The 16,734-nt window shown below is 49.8% G+C and overlaps 1 protein-coding gene and 1 non-coding gene across 3 annotated transcripts; both read left to right on the forward strand.

Annotated features, from left to right (window-relative positions):
* The first annotated feature begins 1,864 nt into the window (after window positions 1–1,864).
* LOC106973025 (sialic acid-binding Ig-like lectin 13) lies at window positions 1,865–9,799 on the forward strand. 2 transcript variants are annotated; one of them, XM_053210966.1, is made up of 9 exons: window positions 1,865–1,998; window positions 2,093–2,513; window positions 2,687–2,965; window positions 3,160–3,207; window positions 6,445–6,702; window positions 6,783–7,067; window positions 7,375–7,474; window positions 7,766–7,847; window positions 9,522–9,799. In XM_053210966.1, the coding sequence occupies exons 2-9, from the start codon at window positions 2,156–2,158 to the stop codon at window positions 9,693–9,695; spliced, it is 1,584 nt and encodes a 527-aa protein (XP_053066941.1). In that variant the 5' UTR covers window positions 1,865–1,998; window positions 2,093–2,155; the 3' UTR covers window positions 9,696–9,799. The 2 variants fall into 2 exon arrangements, with proteins under 2 accessions (XP_053066941.1, XP_014925559.2); XM_015070073.3 differs by having other exon boundaries at window positions 1,868–2,023; window positions 2,109–2,513.
* A 1,559-nt stretch (window positions 9,800–11,358) lies between these two features.
* Window positions 11,359–11,465, forward strand: LOC113593475 (U6 spliceosomal RNA). Its single transcript, XR_003413652.1, has one exon. It is a non-coding gene; the product is annotated as a U6 spliceosomal RNA (small nuclear RNA).
* The last annotated feature ends 5,269 nt before the right edge of the window (window positions 11,466–16,734 follow it).

A 16,734-nucleotide genomic window follows, 5' to 3' on the forward strand; every position in this document is an offset into this window, starting at 1 on the left:
TAAGATGGGGAGGAAGGGAAGGAATATGGAGAGAAGGGGAGGAGGGGGAAGAAAATGGGAGGAGGAGAAGGAGGAAGATGAGGAAGGATGGGAGGGGGGAAAGAAGGAGGGGGCGAGGGGAGGAGGAGGAGGAGAGAAGGGGGAGGAGCGGAGGAGGGGGAGGAGAGAGACGAAGATGGGAAGCGGAGGAGGGGGTGGGGGAACGTGGTGGTTCAGATCAGACTGGATTTCTTTGGCCCCTGGAGCAGAGAGCCTGATGACTGACATGCACAGGGGCTGACCAGAACACAGCCAGAGCTGCAGGCAGACCCCCCGTCTGCTCACACCACCTGCTCTCTGGAATAAGACAAGCCTGCCTCCCAGAAAACCCTTCTCACCCTCCAGCTCTGGCTCAGCTGTCCCATCGTCCAGGCACATCCTCACCCCCTCCTCCGGGCTCCGACAGCCCCATCCTCCCTCCTGGGTCAGCCCTGTCCACCCCAGGCTGTGACTGTGTCTCTGATTCCCCCGTCCTGGCCCTGGCTGTTGCTCCCCCAAGGTCAGCCTTAACTCAGCCCAGCCTCCAGGACTCCCTGCTCAGAAGACGGGAGCAGCTCAGCCAGCAGAGGGACCAGCTGGAACAGAGGTCCACAGAGCCTGTCCTGTCCTGGGGAGAGAAGGGGAAGTGTGGCTGGGGTTAAGTAAGAGTGAGGCAGAAATTCGAGCACAGAAGAGACCGTTACCAAATCTGTCCCTTCCCTTTTCCTCCGTCTTCAGATCAGCCCTCTCCTACAGGCCCGCCACTGGCCACTGTGCGGACTTTGCCCAGGGTGGGCCAGACCAACCTGCTGGGAGGACTTTTCTTGTATGAACACGTCCATCTTCTCAAAAACCCCATGCACTGGTTTGCTAGGGTTATCACAACACAGTACCACCAAGAAGCTTTAGGGCAGGGCTGACCACCAGGAGCTTCTTACTAAAGGCAGGACTCAGAATGACCACTGAGGAATGGACAGGACCAGGCATTTGACATGCAAGATGGCCACACCTGCATCTGCCGAAAATGCCCACCTCTGTCCTCCTGTGGGATTCTCCCCCAAAGTATTGACTGTGATCCTTCCATGGGACTCCTGAGGAAACTGAGGCTTGGAGGCTGGGAGGGCCAGGCACACCTGGGCATTCTCCCTCAACATCATGCTGTGCTATCATCTTGCAGCAAATGCCCAATTCCCAGGCATGGCCTGGTGCATGCAACCCCAGGGAAGCCTGGGGCAGGGGGCTATGAGCTGATCAAGAAGCTCAAGATCCCCCTCGGAGTCCTGGTCCCATCCACTCTGGCCATTCAAACCTGGGAACTCACCTCCTAGCTGCACAGAGCAATGGGGTTTCCTACAAACCCTGCCTGTGTTCTTACCAGCTCACGCTCTACCAACAGGAGCTTGCATGGCCTGGAGTGTCTCTGTCTTTTTGGGTGTTAGGGAAGTTTTCAAGACCAGACACAAAGTCTGACACTCTCCCCTTTGACTCCACTCCCCCGAAAGGAGATGGTGATGATGCAGTTGTCATGTTCATTCATTCATTAATCATCATCTCCCTCACCTGGGTGTGGGGGGGGGGCGGGACCTGTCCCCGTCCTTCTTGCCTCAAGCTTCCCCTGCGCAGAGTGGTTAAACTCCTTCCTGAGCCCCACAACTGGCAGGACTGACCCTCTGGGCTTCTAGAAGCTGTCATTGGCTGGGTAGTGCCTGCCCTCCTGGTGGGGACAGAGGGGCAGGAGGGACAGGCCACGGACAGGGACCGGGGCGGGGGGCAGTGGATTGCTGGAACCCCATCTGGAAAGTAGGAGTGGTTAATCTTTAAGGGTCACGCCACCTCCGAAAGCATGCTGGAGACAAGTTCCTCTTCTATGGGCAGTCACTTTTCAGACATCAGCCCTGGGCTTCCTATCGGGGCTTCCTCCCCGTCCTCTAACACCAAGGCACCATGACTCTTACCCCACAGATGCCACCTTTGCTGCTGCTGCTGCTGCTGCTGCTGTGTGCAGGTGAGTGGGCCAAGGCGAGAGGACAGGGCCGGAGGCGAGAGGACCGGGCGGGCAGGGGCTGCCACTCACCCTTGATTCCCCACAGGGTCCCAGTCTCAGGATTCCAGATTTCAGCTGCAAGTGCAGACACCCATGATGGTGCAGGAGGGCCTATGTGCATTCGTGCCCTGCAGTTTCTCTTACCCCTCAGTCCAATACACTGAGGAGGACCCAACTCACGGCTACTGGTTCCGGGAAGGGACCAATACAGAGCAGGGTGCTCCAGTGGCCACAAACAACCCCAATCGTGAAGTGCAGCAGGAGACCCAAGGCCGTTTCCACCTCCCTGAAGACCTCAGGGACTACAACTGCTCCCTGGACATCAGAGACGCACAGAAAAGGGACTCGGGGACATACTTCTTTAGGGTGGAGAGAGGGTCTTATGTGAAATACAATTACATAGGGAGGAAATATCATTTCAAGAACTACCGGCTCTTCCTGCATGTGACAAGTAAGGAGTGGAGTCAAAGAGAGGACATGCATGGGTCCTGAGGGCCCCAGGGCAGGCCCGGGAGGGGACCCCCTGATTTCCATCCTGGCTGGGAGGAAACGGCTGGCCTGGTGTAGAGGCTGCTTCTGGGGGCACACGCAGGGCCTGGGTCTCTGTCTCTCTTTCTCCCTCAGCTCTCACACGGACACCTGACATCCACATCCAGGGGCCCCTAGAATCTGGCCAGCCCAAGAACATTACCTGTAGTGTGCCCTGGGCCTGTAAGAGGGGGACACCCCCGATCTTCTCTTGGATCGGGGATGCCCTCACCTCCCTGGGCCATGGGACACACTTCTCCTCGGTGCTCACCCTCACCCCGGGGCCCCAGGACCATGGCACCAACCTCACCTGTCAAGTGACCTTCCCTGGAGCTAACGTGAGCACAGAGAGGACCATCCAGCTCAACGTGTCCTGTGAGTGCCAGGCCAGGACACCAGGGTCCCTGAGGACAGTGGGTGCTGGGGGTGGGGGAGGCAGGGTCTAGAATTCTGGGGAGGAAGGAAAGGAAACACGCAACTCCACCCTTTTCCTATTTCTGTAGTTTCTGGGAGAATAGGGCCAACCCTCATCTTCCTGTCTCTGAAAACAATTATGTCTATCTGTCCAGATGCGCCCCAGAACCTGACCATCAGCGTTTTCCCGAGAGAAGGCACAGGTAGGACGCAACCTCTTCTCTCAGGCTTTGGCGGAAGGGGCGTCTGTCTCCACCCCTCAGAGCAGAGCTGGGGTTTTAGAACTCAGGTGGGAGAAAGGCTCAGGCCAGGTGTGGGGTAGCGGAGGTGGGACAGCCCCCCCCCCGCACTGGATCCTCAGCTTACAAACTGGCTTCCTCCCACTCCTGACCCTGTTCCCAAGGGGTTTTGCACAACCTCCATGCCTGATGGGTGTGCCGCTCCCTGGTGCGAGGGCTGTGTCCTCCTCCCAAATCTCGCCCTGTTCCCTTAGGATCTGGACCCTGCCTATTCCTGCAGTTTCCTTCAACATTCACATGATATTCTTTAAAATAGTAAGCATAAAGTGTGTTGGTCTGCTCAGGCAGCCAGAACAAAATACCACAGACTGAGGGACTTCAGCATCAGACATTCATTCCTCACATTTCTGGAGACTGGCAAATATAAGGTCAAGCTTCCAAGGTTCCAGCCAATATGGTTCCAGGGGAGAGCTCACTCCGGGTGAGAGGGGTTGCTTTTCGGCCGTGTTTTCTCTAGCGCACCTGAGAGAAAGAATGCTTTCTGGGGCACCCGGGTGGTTCAGTCGGTTGGGTGTCCGACTTCGGCTCAGGTCATGATCTTGCAGTCGTGGGTTCAAGTCCTGCATCAGGATCTGTGCTGACAGCTCAGAGCCCGGAGCCTGCTTCGGATTCTATGTCTTCCTCTCTCTCTCTCTCTCTCTCTCTCTCTCTCTGCCCTTTCCCTGCTCATTCTCTCTCTCTCCCTTTCTCTCTCAGAAATAAATAAACATTAAAAAATTATTTAAAAAAAAAAGCAAGAAAGAAAGCTGTCTGGTGTCTCTTCTTATAAGAGCACTAACCCCATCCTGAGTGCCCTACTCTCATGAGCTCATCTAACCCTATCACCTCCCAAAGGCCCATCCAAAGGGCTCCAAATACCACCGTATTGGGGGTTAGGGCTTGGACATTGAGCTTGAAGGGAACCCATTCCAGTACCTGGCAAAACTGAATAAGAATAAAATACTGTTCAGCACCTGTGTATCTCCCCTCTTGGTTATCTTTCTAAACGTAATCTACGCATCTCCACTTAAAAGCACACACATACCTACACACCATATTGTATACGCTGCTCTACATCTTTATTATTTTTTAAGGTTTTTATTCAAATTCCAGTTAGTTAACGTATAGCGTAATATTAGTTTCAAGTGTATGAAATAGTGATTCAACACTTGCATACATCGCCTGATGCTCACAAGTGCCCTCCTTAATCCCCATCACCTATTTCCCCATTGCCCACCTCCTCCCCTCCAGTAACCATCAGTTTGTTCTCTATAGCTAAGAATCTGTTTCTTGGTTTGTCTTTCTCTCTATTTTTTCCCCTTAGCTCGTTTGTTTTGCTTCTGAAATTCCACATGTGAGTGAAATCACATGGTATTTGTCTTTCTCAAACTGACTTATTTCACTTGGCTATTATTTTTTATAGACTTTTCACCGTGGCATAATTTTAGGTTTATATAGTACACAGAGTTTCCATAAAGCCCTCACCTAGCTTTGCTTGTTGTTAAAAGTCTTACATCGCCATGATGCATTTGTGCCAACTAAGTGACGTTAGTCCATGACTGTCTATGAGTACATAGGAAACCTTCTTCATGCTTCCTGACGACTCCATGGTCTTCTAATTTGAAGTATATTGCAATGTAAAGTACTTCATTAGTCCCCATTGGTGGAAAGCCACGGTGTTTCCAGACTTTTGATAAGACAAATAATACTGCAACAAATAACTCGTACAAACATTCCCCATATGTGTACATGTGTCTATAAGATAATTGTCTCAAGAAGAAAAGTCCCAGATCAAAGGGTGTGTTTGTAATTTCTACAGAGACTGCCAAATCATTTGGTATGGAAGTTGTTTTTTTTATAATCCCAAACTGCTGAACATTTTCATTTCATCCTTGCTGATATCTTACGTGAACTCACTGCCATTTTAATTTGAATGATCATTTTGTAAACAACGTTGTGTATGTTTCGTTACGTTTAAGAATCATTTGTATTTCTTTGTGGACTTTTTCTTAGTGATTTGAAGAAGCTCTTTTTATATGAAGGAAATCAGTTGTATGTTAGTTGAAAGGATTTATTTGCAGCCTAATAATGGCCTCTTTGACTTAGCGTGTGGTGACTTTGTTAGGCAAAAACATGGTTTTTTTTTTTTCCTTTGAGGGGAAGTGTTGCATTCATTGGTTTCCTGGAGTTGGCTTTCACTGGTAGGCGGGAGCCAATTGTGTCCATGCTTCCTCAACTCTGGGTTCAGTGACATCTAGTTGGGTGTTAGAAATTGGCCGGGAGGGATGTGTTTACACTAAGGAAATTGGCAAATATCACAAGTCAGGGTTGGTTGTTTTTTTTTTTTCCCCTCCCCTCCTCCCTCCCCAATGAGCTGGTTGTTAACCATTTACCAGTAATGTTGTGTGTACCAATATTTCCTTTCAAACCTCTGCCTTTCTTTCGTCTGATATTACTTTTTTAACCTCCAGAAGCCTCATATGTAAACACTCCCAAGCATACACAGTCACTCAAGCCTTACAGGACTATTTGATTTTCCCTGACGTGCAGGGCCTTCTCACGCCCCAGCCGTAGCTGCATTTTCTGTGTCTGCCTCCCTCAATTGCTCTTCCTTACCAGCATCATCCTCCAGCCAGCTCCCAGCCCCTCTTCTGCTCTGCTGTAGCCTCTCCTCCTCCAGGAAGCCCTCCCTGCCCTGACAGTGTCACCGAACTCCCATCCTCAGGGCTCCCTCCGCACAACGGACCCCTGTCACAAAACACATCACAGTGATTTGGGGGCATCTCGCTCACAAGACTGCGAACGCTCAGACCCGGCTAAATGAGACGGGTCTTTGTGAACTTAGTGAAAGACAGAACGGCGGGTTCTTAGAGGCAAATCTGGGATCTGCGTTGGCACAGATGGCTGAGGTAGGTGGGTGAGAAACAAGGCAATTCAGACGAATACAAGAGGGATTCTTAGAAAGGCTGTAGTGCCTGCTCCCAGCTCTGTCCCCTTGGGCTGACCCCAAACGTAAGAGCCCATCATGCTGTGGAAGAGAAGAAACAGACTTAAATGATGTGAGGAAAAGAAAGAGACAGAGAGAGACACAGACACAGACAGAGACGGAGACAGAATACCCCTGGTGAGGGCCGGGGCTTAACTTGTTCTCTGTCTTGCCAGCACCTGAGGCTCTGGGCAACGGTTCATCTCTCCCAGTCCAGGAGGGCCAGTCCCTACACCTGGTCTGTGACCACAACAGTAACCCTCCTGCCAAGGTGAGCTGGACCCGGGGCAGCCTGACCCTGAAGCCCTCACAACCCTCAAATCCCGGGATCCTGCAACTGCCCCGGGCGGAACTGGGGGACCATGGGATATACGTCTGCCGAGCTCAGCACCCGCTGGGCTCTTTGGAAGCATCCCTGAGCCTCCTTGTGAAGAGTGAGTTGGAGCACACCTGGGAAGGATGCCTGGGTCCTGGGAGGTGGGGCTCCTCTGATCCCTCTCCTGTCGTCCTGCAGAACCCCCGAAGCTGTTTGGTCCCTCCTGCTCCTGGGAGGGTGAGGGGTTGCACTGCACCTGCTCTGCTCAATCCCAGCTGCCCCCCTCCCTGCACTGGCGGCTGGGGGAGGGACTGCTGGAGGGGAACCACAGCGATGCCTCCTTGACCGTCACCTCCAGCTCCGAGGGGCCCTGGGCAAACAGCAACCTGAGCTTCATGGAGCCGCTGGGCTCCAGCCTCAGACTCAGCTGCGAGGCCAGGAATGTGCATGGGGAACAGAGCGCCACCGTCCTGCTGTTGCCAGGTCAGGGGGCTGTGTCGGGGTGAGGGGAGGGTGATGCCTGGAGGAAGGAGGTGCACGAGGCAGGATCGAGCAGAGGAGTGCTTCTGACTCTGGGCCAAGGGGCGCCAGAGGTCCAAGTCACCGGAAGGTTGGTGGGGGAGGGGCTGGGGGGAATAGGTGGCTGGGATCCCATAGAGGGACAGGGGGACAGAGGAGCCAGTCCTGGATAGAAGTGGGCACAACCCGGGGTAATGGATTCCAGAAGGCTGGAGGCTTAGGTGCCTGCTTCATGGTGCTGGAGTTCACCCCGGGTGCCTCTTACCTGCAGGGAGACCAGGGCCCAGGACAGGTGTGCTTCAGGGGGCGATTGGGGGAGCTGGTGTCACGGCCCTGCTTGCTCTGTGTCTCTGCCTCATCATCTTCTTCGCGTGAGTGGTGGCCCCGGTTTGGGCGAGGGCCTCGCGAGTTTGGGTCAGGGAAGAGACTCAGAAAAATCTCCCAGACTCAAAGCCCAGAGCTGGAGGAGCGCAGTGGGTTGAAGCTGCATCAGGAATTCAGCCTCCTGACCCCTGGGCTAGTAGTCTGTTCCCCATATGGGGTGGGTGGTTGCTGTCTGCAAGGAGGGAAGATGTGTTCTCATTGTGGTCCCTGCAGCCAGACAGTTCCGGGGTCCCAGCAGTGAGCCAGCCAGGCTGAAAGGCCCTGATCTCTCTCCTCAGAGTGAAGACCTACAGGCAGAAATCAACCGGGAAAGCAGTGCACAGGAATGACGTCCATCCCACATTGAATACAGTCTCCCAGGTGAGTGGCGTGGGCATCTTTCTATCCGGTGTCCTGGGCTGGGCCATGAGGTGGCTCACTCGGCATGCCAAAAATGAGTCCCTCCTTGACCACCCCTCCCCCCACCAAATTTGGTCCTCTCTTGGGATTTCTGGCTGCTCTCATCTCAAAGACTGGAGAGACACCTTTTCCTCTCCCCTCTCCTCCATTTAGACCCTTCCCTGCTGAGCCCCCACTGTCCCCCTCTTGGGGCACTGGCCTCACTCTCCACAACTCCACCTCTCCTACCAAGCTTTGGGCAAGAAATTCCCAAACAGCTGTCACCCCTGTGCCTGCCCCCCCCCCCACTGTTTAGATCAGCACAGTCCAACAAAAATATAATGTGAACCATGTGCGTAGCTTAAAAGTTACTAATGGCCACATTTAAAAGGTAGAGAGGGGCACCTGGGTGGCTCAGTCGTTTAAGCATCCGACTTTGGCTCAGGCCACGATCTCACAGTTCCTGCATTCGAGTCCCATGTCGGGCTCTGTGCTGACAGCTCAGAGCCTGGATCCTGCTTCAGATTCGGTGTCTCCCTCTCCCTCTGACCCTCCCTCCTCGTGCTCTGTTTCTCTCTCTCTCTCTCTCAAAAATAAATAAACACTAAAAAATTTTAAATAGAGAGAAGCATGAGATCTATTTTAATATGTTTATTTAACCCAGTATATTCAAAATATTACTTCACCATCACATCATCAGTAATCAATGTATAGGTTATTAATGAGATAGTTTGCATTCTTCTTTCTTCTTCTTCTTCTTCTTCTTCTTCTTCTTCTTCTTCTTCTAATTCTTCTTCTCCTTCCTTTGGTACCAAGTCTTTGAAATCCAAGGTTTATTTCACACTCATGGCACACCTCCATGAGGAATCGCCATGATTCACGTACTCAGTAGCCACATGTGGCTAGGAGCGACCGTATTTTACACAATTTCCTTGGGCTGGTGTTCTGTGATCTGTCCCACGCCCTCAAAAGGAGCTCCCTATCCCCAGGCAGGACTCATTCTCTGTGACTTTGTGCGTTTGCATGCATGATTTCCTCTGTGCCTCCCCATGTGTACCAGCCAGACCCCTAATCGCCTTTCGCACTCCAGTTTCAATATTCCCCTGCCTCATGCAGGGAGACTGTCATCATGCCTCCCTGTAATAACCACAGGCCTGTCCCCAGCACCCTGTGAGCCTCTGGGTGGGGGCAGGGGGTGAGGCAGAGCTCCTACATGCCTCAGTGATTCTCACCCACACCCTTAGCACCCTTCTTCTGCCCACCAAATCACAATGTGCAATTAGATAATTTGCATGTGTGTGTGAGGGAGACAATGTGATACTGTCTCCTTGCTCTGATAGGCAAGGTCCTCTCTTGGGATTGTCTGTCTGAGGTCAGAGATGGTGTGTCCTAAAGAGTTTCTTGGCCTTGCACACTCTGTCTATAGAATGGAATGACACAGTTATAGCATCCATAGGGGAGTGGTGAGAGGATTTGCAAGGAATCAATGCCATTATGATGAAAATTTGTTAAAGCTACAAATGAATGAGTGAGTGAGTGAGTGAATGCTCAGGAAATGGGCATGGAGTGGATAAATGGTTAAGTGTTCCCCAAGCCCCTACTTCCCTTCTCCAGACCCAAAGGCCAGCTCAAATGCCTTTCTTTCCTCCCACTCAGGATCACAGCCAGTCAGACAGCCGGTCAGACCCCCTTTCCCCAGCCTCAGCTGCCTTCCCTTCAGAGAAAGAGGGGAAGCTCCACTACGCCTCCCTCACATTCCACGGGCTGAGGCCACACAACTTTCAGGACCGGGAGACCACCGAGTATGCAGAGATCAAGACCCAGAAATGACGACCTCACCCACGGAGCCCAGACAGGGCATCTCTGAGGAAATGCGTGTCAGGCACTGATGTTTTTATTTTTATTTTAAAACTTTTTTAATGTTTATTTATTTATTGAGAGAGAGAGAGAGAGAGCGCACAGATGAGCGGGGGAAGGGAACAGAGAGAGGGAGACACAGAGTCTGAATCAGGTTCCAGGGTCTGAACTGTCAGCACAGAGCCCGACGCGGGGCTCAAACCCATGAACCACAAGATCATGACCAGAGCCAAAGTCAGATGCTCAACCGATTGAGCCACCCAGGTGCCCCTAAATTTTTTTAATGTTTAATAATTTTGAAGGAGAGAGAGAGAGCGTGAGCAGCGGAGGGGCAGAGAGAGAGGGAGACACAGAATCCAAAGCAGGGTCCAGGTTCTGAGCTGTCAGCACGGAGCCCGACATGGGGCTTGAACCCACAAACAGTGAGATCATGATCTGAGCTGAAGTTAGATTTTAACTGACAGAGCCACCCAGGCACCTTGTAAGTCTCTTTTTGCATGTAACTAACAGGAGAAGATATTTCCCAATACATGTATCTAACGAAGGATCCATCCACAGTATAAAAAGAATATATAGGGATCTTCCAAAAATCAGTAAGAAAAAAGCAGACAACTCAATAAAAAGGAAAGAAAGTCAAAGGGCCAATTAGCAGATAGAAAGGTGTTTAACTTCAGTAGCTGCCAAGGAAATGCAAATAAAACCCCCAATGCTGTGCCACAGCACAACGACCACATTGGCTAAAATAATAACAATATCAAGAATATCAAGTGTTGGAGACATTACATTAAGGGAAATAAACCACCATCAAAAGACAAATACTGCATGATTCCAGTTATACAAAGTATCTAAAGTGATCAAATTCTTAGAAATCTGGGGAACCCCCAGGGAGGGGGAAATAGGAAGCTGCTATGTAATAGGTAGAGTTTTAGTTCTGCAAGATGAAGATTTTCTAGAGATCAATGATGTGCATGCAGCTAGTACACTTAAAAATGTTTAAGAATGGGGCGCCTGGGTGGCTCAGACGGTTGTCTGACTTTTGATTTCAGCTCAGGTCATGACCTCACAGATGTGGGATGGGGCCCCAGCTCCTAGCTGAGCATGGAGCCTGCTTAACATTCTCTCCCTCTCTCCCTCTCTCCCTTTCTCCGTCTTTCTCTCTCTCTCTCTCTGCCCGTCCCCCTCTTGCATGTGTGTGCTTTCTCTCTCTCTCTCTCTCTCTCTCTAAAAAAATGTTGAAGATGGTAGACATTTATGTTGTTTTGTTTTGGTTTGTTTTTTTACCACAATACAAATAAGTGATGTACATAGTGGTTACCAAAGAGCTGAGAGGTTGGGAGAGTGGGTGGACAGTTAGTATTTAATAGGCACAGAATTTCACTTTAAAAAGTTCTAGGGATGGATGATGGGGATGGTTACACAATGTGAATGTACTTAATGCCACTAACTGTACCTTTAAAACAGTATACTTTACCACAATAAACATGTTTTTTTTTCCTTGGGGCACCTGGCTGGCTCAGTCGGAAGAGCATGCGGCTCTTGATGTCGGGATCGTGAGTTTGAGCTCTACGTTGGGTGTAGAGATTACTAAATAAATAAATAAACTTAAAAAAAATTTTTTTCTTGAAGAATACCAAGTGTGCTTCAGCAGCACATATACTAAAACTGGGAAGATTCAGAGAAGATTATTAGCATGGCCCGTGGACAAGAATAGCAAGTGTCGGTGAGGATGTGGAGAGGGTTACTGAAACTCTCATATATCGCTGGGCCAGGGTGGGGAGTGAGACTTGGTACAACCATTTGGAAAAATGTTTGTCACTCTCTACTAACACTGAGCACAGGAGCCAGCAATTTCACTGCAACGTGTGTATCCGACAGAAGGGCGCACAAACATTTCACCAAATGCGTGTGAGAAAGTTCATGGCAGCTGTGGTTGTAATGGCTGAAAAATGGAACCTGTCCAAATGCCCACCAGCACTAAGACAGGTAGATAGTCGACAGAGTATCCATGCAGTGGAAGAAAGAAGGAAACGAGCAACCCATACAACAAGGGAGAATCTTAGAAACATAATGTGGAGTGGAAGAACCCAGACGCAAGAGTCCCCACTATGTGACAGCCTTGTTATAAGGTTCAGAAACAGACAAAACTAATCTTTGTTGTTAGAAGTCAAGATACTGGCTACTGTTGGGGGGGGGTGGGTAGTGACTGGAAGGGGACAGTGGGGGTGTCGTGAGGGCTCCAGGTAAGATCTGTGTCTTGATCTGGGTCCTAACTGCTCAGATGTGGTCACTCTGTGCAACATTTTTGAGTAACACACTATGATTTGTGTCCTTTTCTACGTGAATAGTACTCTTTAACAAAATTTGCATTCATCGTTCTTTCTTTCTTTCTTGAGAGGTAGAGACACGTGAGCGGGGGAGGGAGGGAGGACGGGAGAGAGAGAGAGAGAGAGAGAGAGAGAGAGAGAGAGAGAGAGAGAGAGAATCCCAAGCAGGTGCTGTGCTGCCAGCCCAGAACCCAACGTGGGGCTTGATCTCATGAAACCAAGAGATCATGACCTGAGCTGAAACCAAGAATCAGATGTTTAACTGACTGAGCCAACCAGGTGCCCCTACGTTCACATTTTTTAAAAAGATTATCCTTGCAAATATCTAACTCTGATTTCTCCAGACTATAAGCTCCCCCAAGGCAAGGACAGCACTATGTCTGGCCCTATGTTTTCAGAGCCCAGCCTTGGACACAGCACATGCAGTGGGCTCAGGAAAGCTCTGAAATGCTTTGCACTTGAATGCAAGGGGATGATGTGCATAGGGCCTTCAACTTGTATTTCCAGCCCAAGACTTTCTCCTAGACTCTAAATCCCTATGTTTTCCTGGACATCTCTCCCTGAAGGACCACAGGCTCCTCACTTCCAATGCATCCCAAACTGGCTCCGTGCCTTCCCTCAAGTCGGCTTCTCCCTTCAATCTCCACCCAGGGTGTGGGAATGTCCATCCGCTGGCATGGTGCCTGCTATCTCTTCAAGGAGAGCCTCATACTCCTGTGCTTGTATTAGCTGCAACTTCCCACCAGGGCACAACTTCTGATCTGGCCCTCAGTGGTATCTTGCAAAACAGACCTCTTCCCCTTCTCCACACTCACAGGCCCCAATCTAGGGTCTTCTCTGCCTGTTCCTTTAAGAAGCCACTGTCTGAACCACTTCTTGAACCTGGTGAGTCCACATCCTCTCCTCCCCCATTGGAGGCAATGAGGTCCCCTTGGCCATGGTTTAAAGTGTCCCTAAGGCCCACTAGTACTCAAGGCCCAACTTCCAGCATGAAACCTTCTTCCACCCCTTCCTGCTATCTTGGAAAAGATTCTGGAACTCCCTCCTCTGGAACCCCAGAAACCCTGTTCATCTCTCCACCGTAGTTTAATCACAGGATCTAGAGACTGTCTAAGTGGTCTTTATGAAGGTGGTAGGGGAAAGCAGTTGAATGTTTAAGGCCCTTCATAGTAGCCAAAAGGTAGAAGCAACCCAAATGTCCATCAATGGATGAATGGGTGAACAAAATGTGGTCTATCCATGTAATGGAATTTTATTCAGCCATAAAAAGGACCGAAGCCCTGATACATACAACATGCACAAACCTCAAAAATACGTTAAATGAAATACACCAGACACAAAGGTCACATATTATATTATTCCATTTATATGAAATATACAAAATAGGTAAATTCATAGAGACAGAGAGCAGATGAGGGACTGCCAGGGGCTGTGGAAAGGGGGGAAGGGAGAATGACTGCTTTAATGGGTGTAAGGGTTTCTTTTTGGGGTGATAAAAATGTTCTGGAATCAGATAGAGGCAGAGGTTACACAACATTGTGAATGTACCAAACGCCACTGAATCATTCACTTTAAAATCGTTAATTTTGGGGTTCCTGGGTGGCTCTGTCAGTAAAGTGTCCAAATTCAGCTCAGGTCATGATCTCACAGTTCGTGAGATCAAGCCCCACACTGGGCTCTCTGCTGTCACAGAGTCCACTTTGGATCCTCTGCCCCCCTCTTTGTCTGCCCCTCCCCTGATCTCTCTCTGTCTCTCTCAAAAGAGATATTTTTTAAATGAATTAATTTTATTTAAAAAAAATTTTTTTTTCAACGTTTATTTATTTTTGGGACAGAGAGAGACAGAGCATGAACGGGGGAGGGGCAGAGAGAGAGGGAGACACAGAATCGGAAACAGGCTCCAGGCTCTGAGCCATCAGCCCAGAGCCCGACGCGGGGCTCGAACTCACGGACCGCGAGATAGTGACCTGGCTGAAGTCGGACGCTTAACCGACTGCGCCACCCAGGCGCCCCAAAATGAATTAATTTTAAATTTTGTTAATTTTTTGTTACATGAATTTCCCCTTGACTAAAAAAAAATAGTTTATGTTCTTCAGTCATTCTGCTGGGATTCGAATGCCCACTTCACCATTTGACCTCTTGCTGTTTCCCCTTGCTCCTCCATCAAGTGAGGATAACAATACTCTCTAGCTCACTCATTTGAGAATGCAGGCAATTAATGAGCACAGGGTGGCATTGTGCCCAGTGTGTGGTGAGCAGCCTCGGGAGGCTGGTCAAAGTCCACTCAGCCAAGGGCCAAACGCTGCCCAGTAATCATTCCACTGGCTACACATCTCTAGGCTTCAACCTGTATAGAACATGTGATGTCAGATTCTCCGCCCACACCCGGATCCAGCAGGCAACCCCGTGGTTCCAGAGAAAGACAAGTGAGCAAAGAAGAAGTGTAAGGCTTATTTCAAGTCTTCATTGCCAGGATTTAGTTTCACTTCCACCTCTCTCAGTGACCATTTCCATGAGTCACCAAGTTCCCAGTTTGTCCCCTCCTCTGCATGCCCAGATCAGATCTCATTTGACTTCTCTCCCCAACCCCCGGACCATTGAAACAGCCAGTTCCCCAGCCTCTGAGTTCCCCATCAGCACATCTGTCCCTAACTTGCTAACTTCCTTGCCCCTCTCCCTCCAGATGGTGTCCACTCCAACGAGGGCTGCTCAAGAATTGCCACAATCCCACAGTCACCTGCCTCACCCTTTTCCCTCAGCCACCACCCCTCACACATATTGGCCACATCCTTGCCACTTCCTGAACATCCCCAGCCCCTTGTGTTCTCCATGATTTATTCACATGGTTCCACCTCACTGTGATATTGTCCCCTTTCTCCATCTTCACAGTGCGCACTTACCCTTTGAGATCTGGCTCAAATACCACTTCCTCAGACAAGCTGCATTTCCTACCTGGGCCCCACCCCCAACCCTGCATTCTCCCATGGGTTGGGTTAGGGCATTGCTAACCAACCTCAGCACTATTGATATGTGGGCATTAGGAGATGAATCGTTCTTCATTGTGTGGGAGGGCAGGGGGCTGTCCTGTGCATTGTAGAATGTTAAGCAGCAGCCCTAGTCTCTACCCACATGATGCCAGGGGCTTCCCACACCTATTTTTGACAACCAAAAATGTCTCCAGACATTTCAAAATGTCCATGGCGAGGGTGCACAAATGTGCTCAGTTGAGAACCACTGGGTTAGGGTTGAGCTCCTATGCACTCACACATGCAGAATGACCGACAACTTTCCCCAGTTCTTCTTTTCAAGGTGACCGCAGACACTGCTTGACTCCTGGCCAGTTACAAAGCAATTAAGTACATTTCTGCAGCTTTACATCACATTCACAAGGGGAACCTTGGGAAATCCTTGCTTTTCTCTCCATTTCTTTGTTCTCTACACTTTTGCTGCATGCCCATTATATGATGGGAACACTTCTTCCAAGAGGAAGAAGATACATACAGTTCCTGCCTCAGAAAAGCTCAAGTTCAGGGTTTGGGGAAGAGACAGAAATATGCAACCTATTAAAACACAGTGTGGGGGCTCCTGGGTGGCTCAGGTTTTCAGTGTCCAACTTTGACTTAGGTCATGATCTTGTGAGTTTGAGCACCACATCAGGATCTGCAATGACAGAGTGGAGCCTGCTTGGGACTCTGTCTGTCCGTGTGTGTGTGTGTGTGTGTGTGTGTGTGTGTGCCTCTCTCCCACTTATAGGCACACACACTCTCTCTCAAAATGAATAAATAAACTTAAAAAAAAAACCACAGTGTGATGAGGCTCGTATAAAGATGGACATGGGATATTAAACAGATAAGCAGAGCCCATGGTCTGAGGACCCAAGGGCAAAAGCTCTGACCTCTGCCTCAGGGGTGGGAAAAGGATTAGAAAAAGCTTTCCAAGTGCAGGTGGGTGGCTCAGTCAGTTAAATGTCCAACTCTCAATTTTGGCTCAGGTCATAATCTCACAGTTCATGGGTTCAAGCCCTGTATCAGGCTCTGCACTGATGGTGCAGAGCCTACTTGGGATTCTCTCTCTGTCTGTCTCTCTCTCCCCCTCCCCCACTCATGCTGTCTTACTCTCTCTCCCAAAATAAATAAACTTTATTTATTTAAGAAAAGAAGAAAAAGAAAAAAAGAGAAAGCTTTTCAGAGGAAACCACTTTTAAGCCACACCTTGAGGGGCAAGCAGGAGTTGGCCAAGCAGAGAAGAGGAAAAGCAGCCCGGGGAGTGATAACATCAGGCACAAGGAAGTGGGAGATGACCTGGTAGCTTTTGGGCAAGAGCAGACAGTCTGCACTAGCTGTAACCTGGGGTGAAAGAGACAAGATTAATTTCCTCCCCAAAACTCTGGCTGGAGTCTGCTCTCCAAGGGCCCTGTCTCCAGGCTGAGGAGGCTGGACTTCATCCTTCAGTCTGCCACATTAAAAAAAAAAAAAAAATGAACCTGGATTTAGACAAAGCAAGACTTTGTTCAAAAGGATTATTGCCATAAGAAAAGGAGACTGTTGCAAAAGGGGAAGGACTCCTCTTGCTACAAAACTAGTCTGAATGAATCTGAAAAGATGGAAATGATGCAAAGCATCTTTTCTGATCCCTGTGGAGCAAAACTAGAAATTGATGATAAGAAGGAAAACTGGAAAACTCACAAA

Source organism: Acinonyx jubatus, chromosome E2, assembly GCF_027475565.1.
Source record: "Acinonyx jubatus isolate Ajub_Pintada_27869175 chromosome E2, VMU_Ajub_asm_v1.0, whole genome shotgun sequence".
NCBI lineage: Eukaryota > Metazoa > Chordata > Mammalia > Carnivora > Felidae > Acinonyx > Acinonyx jubatus.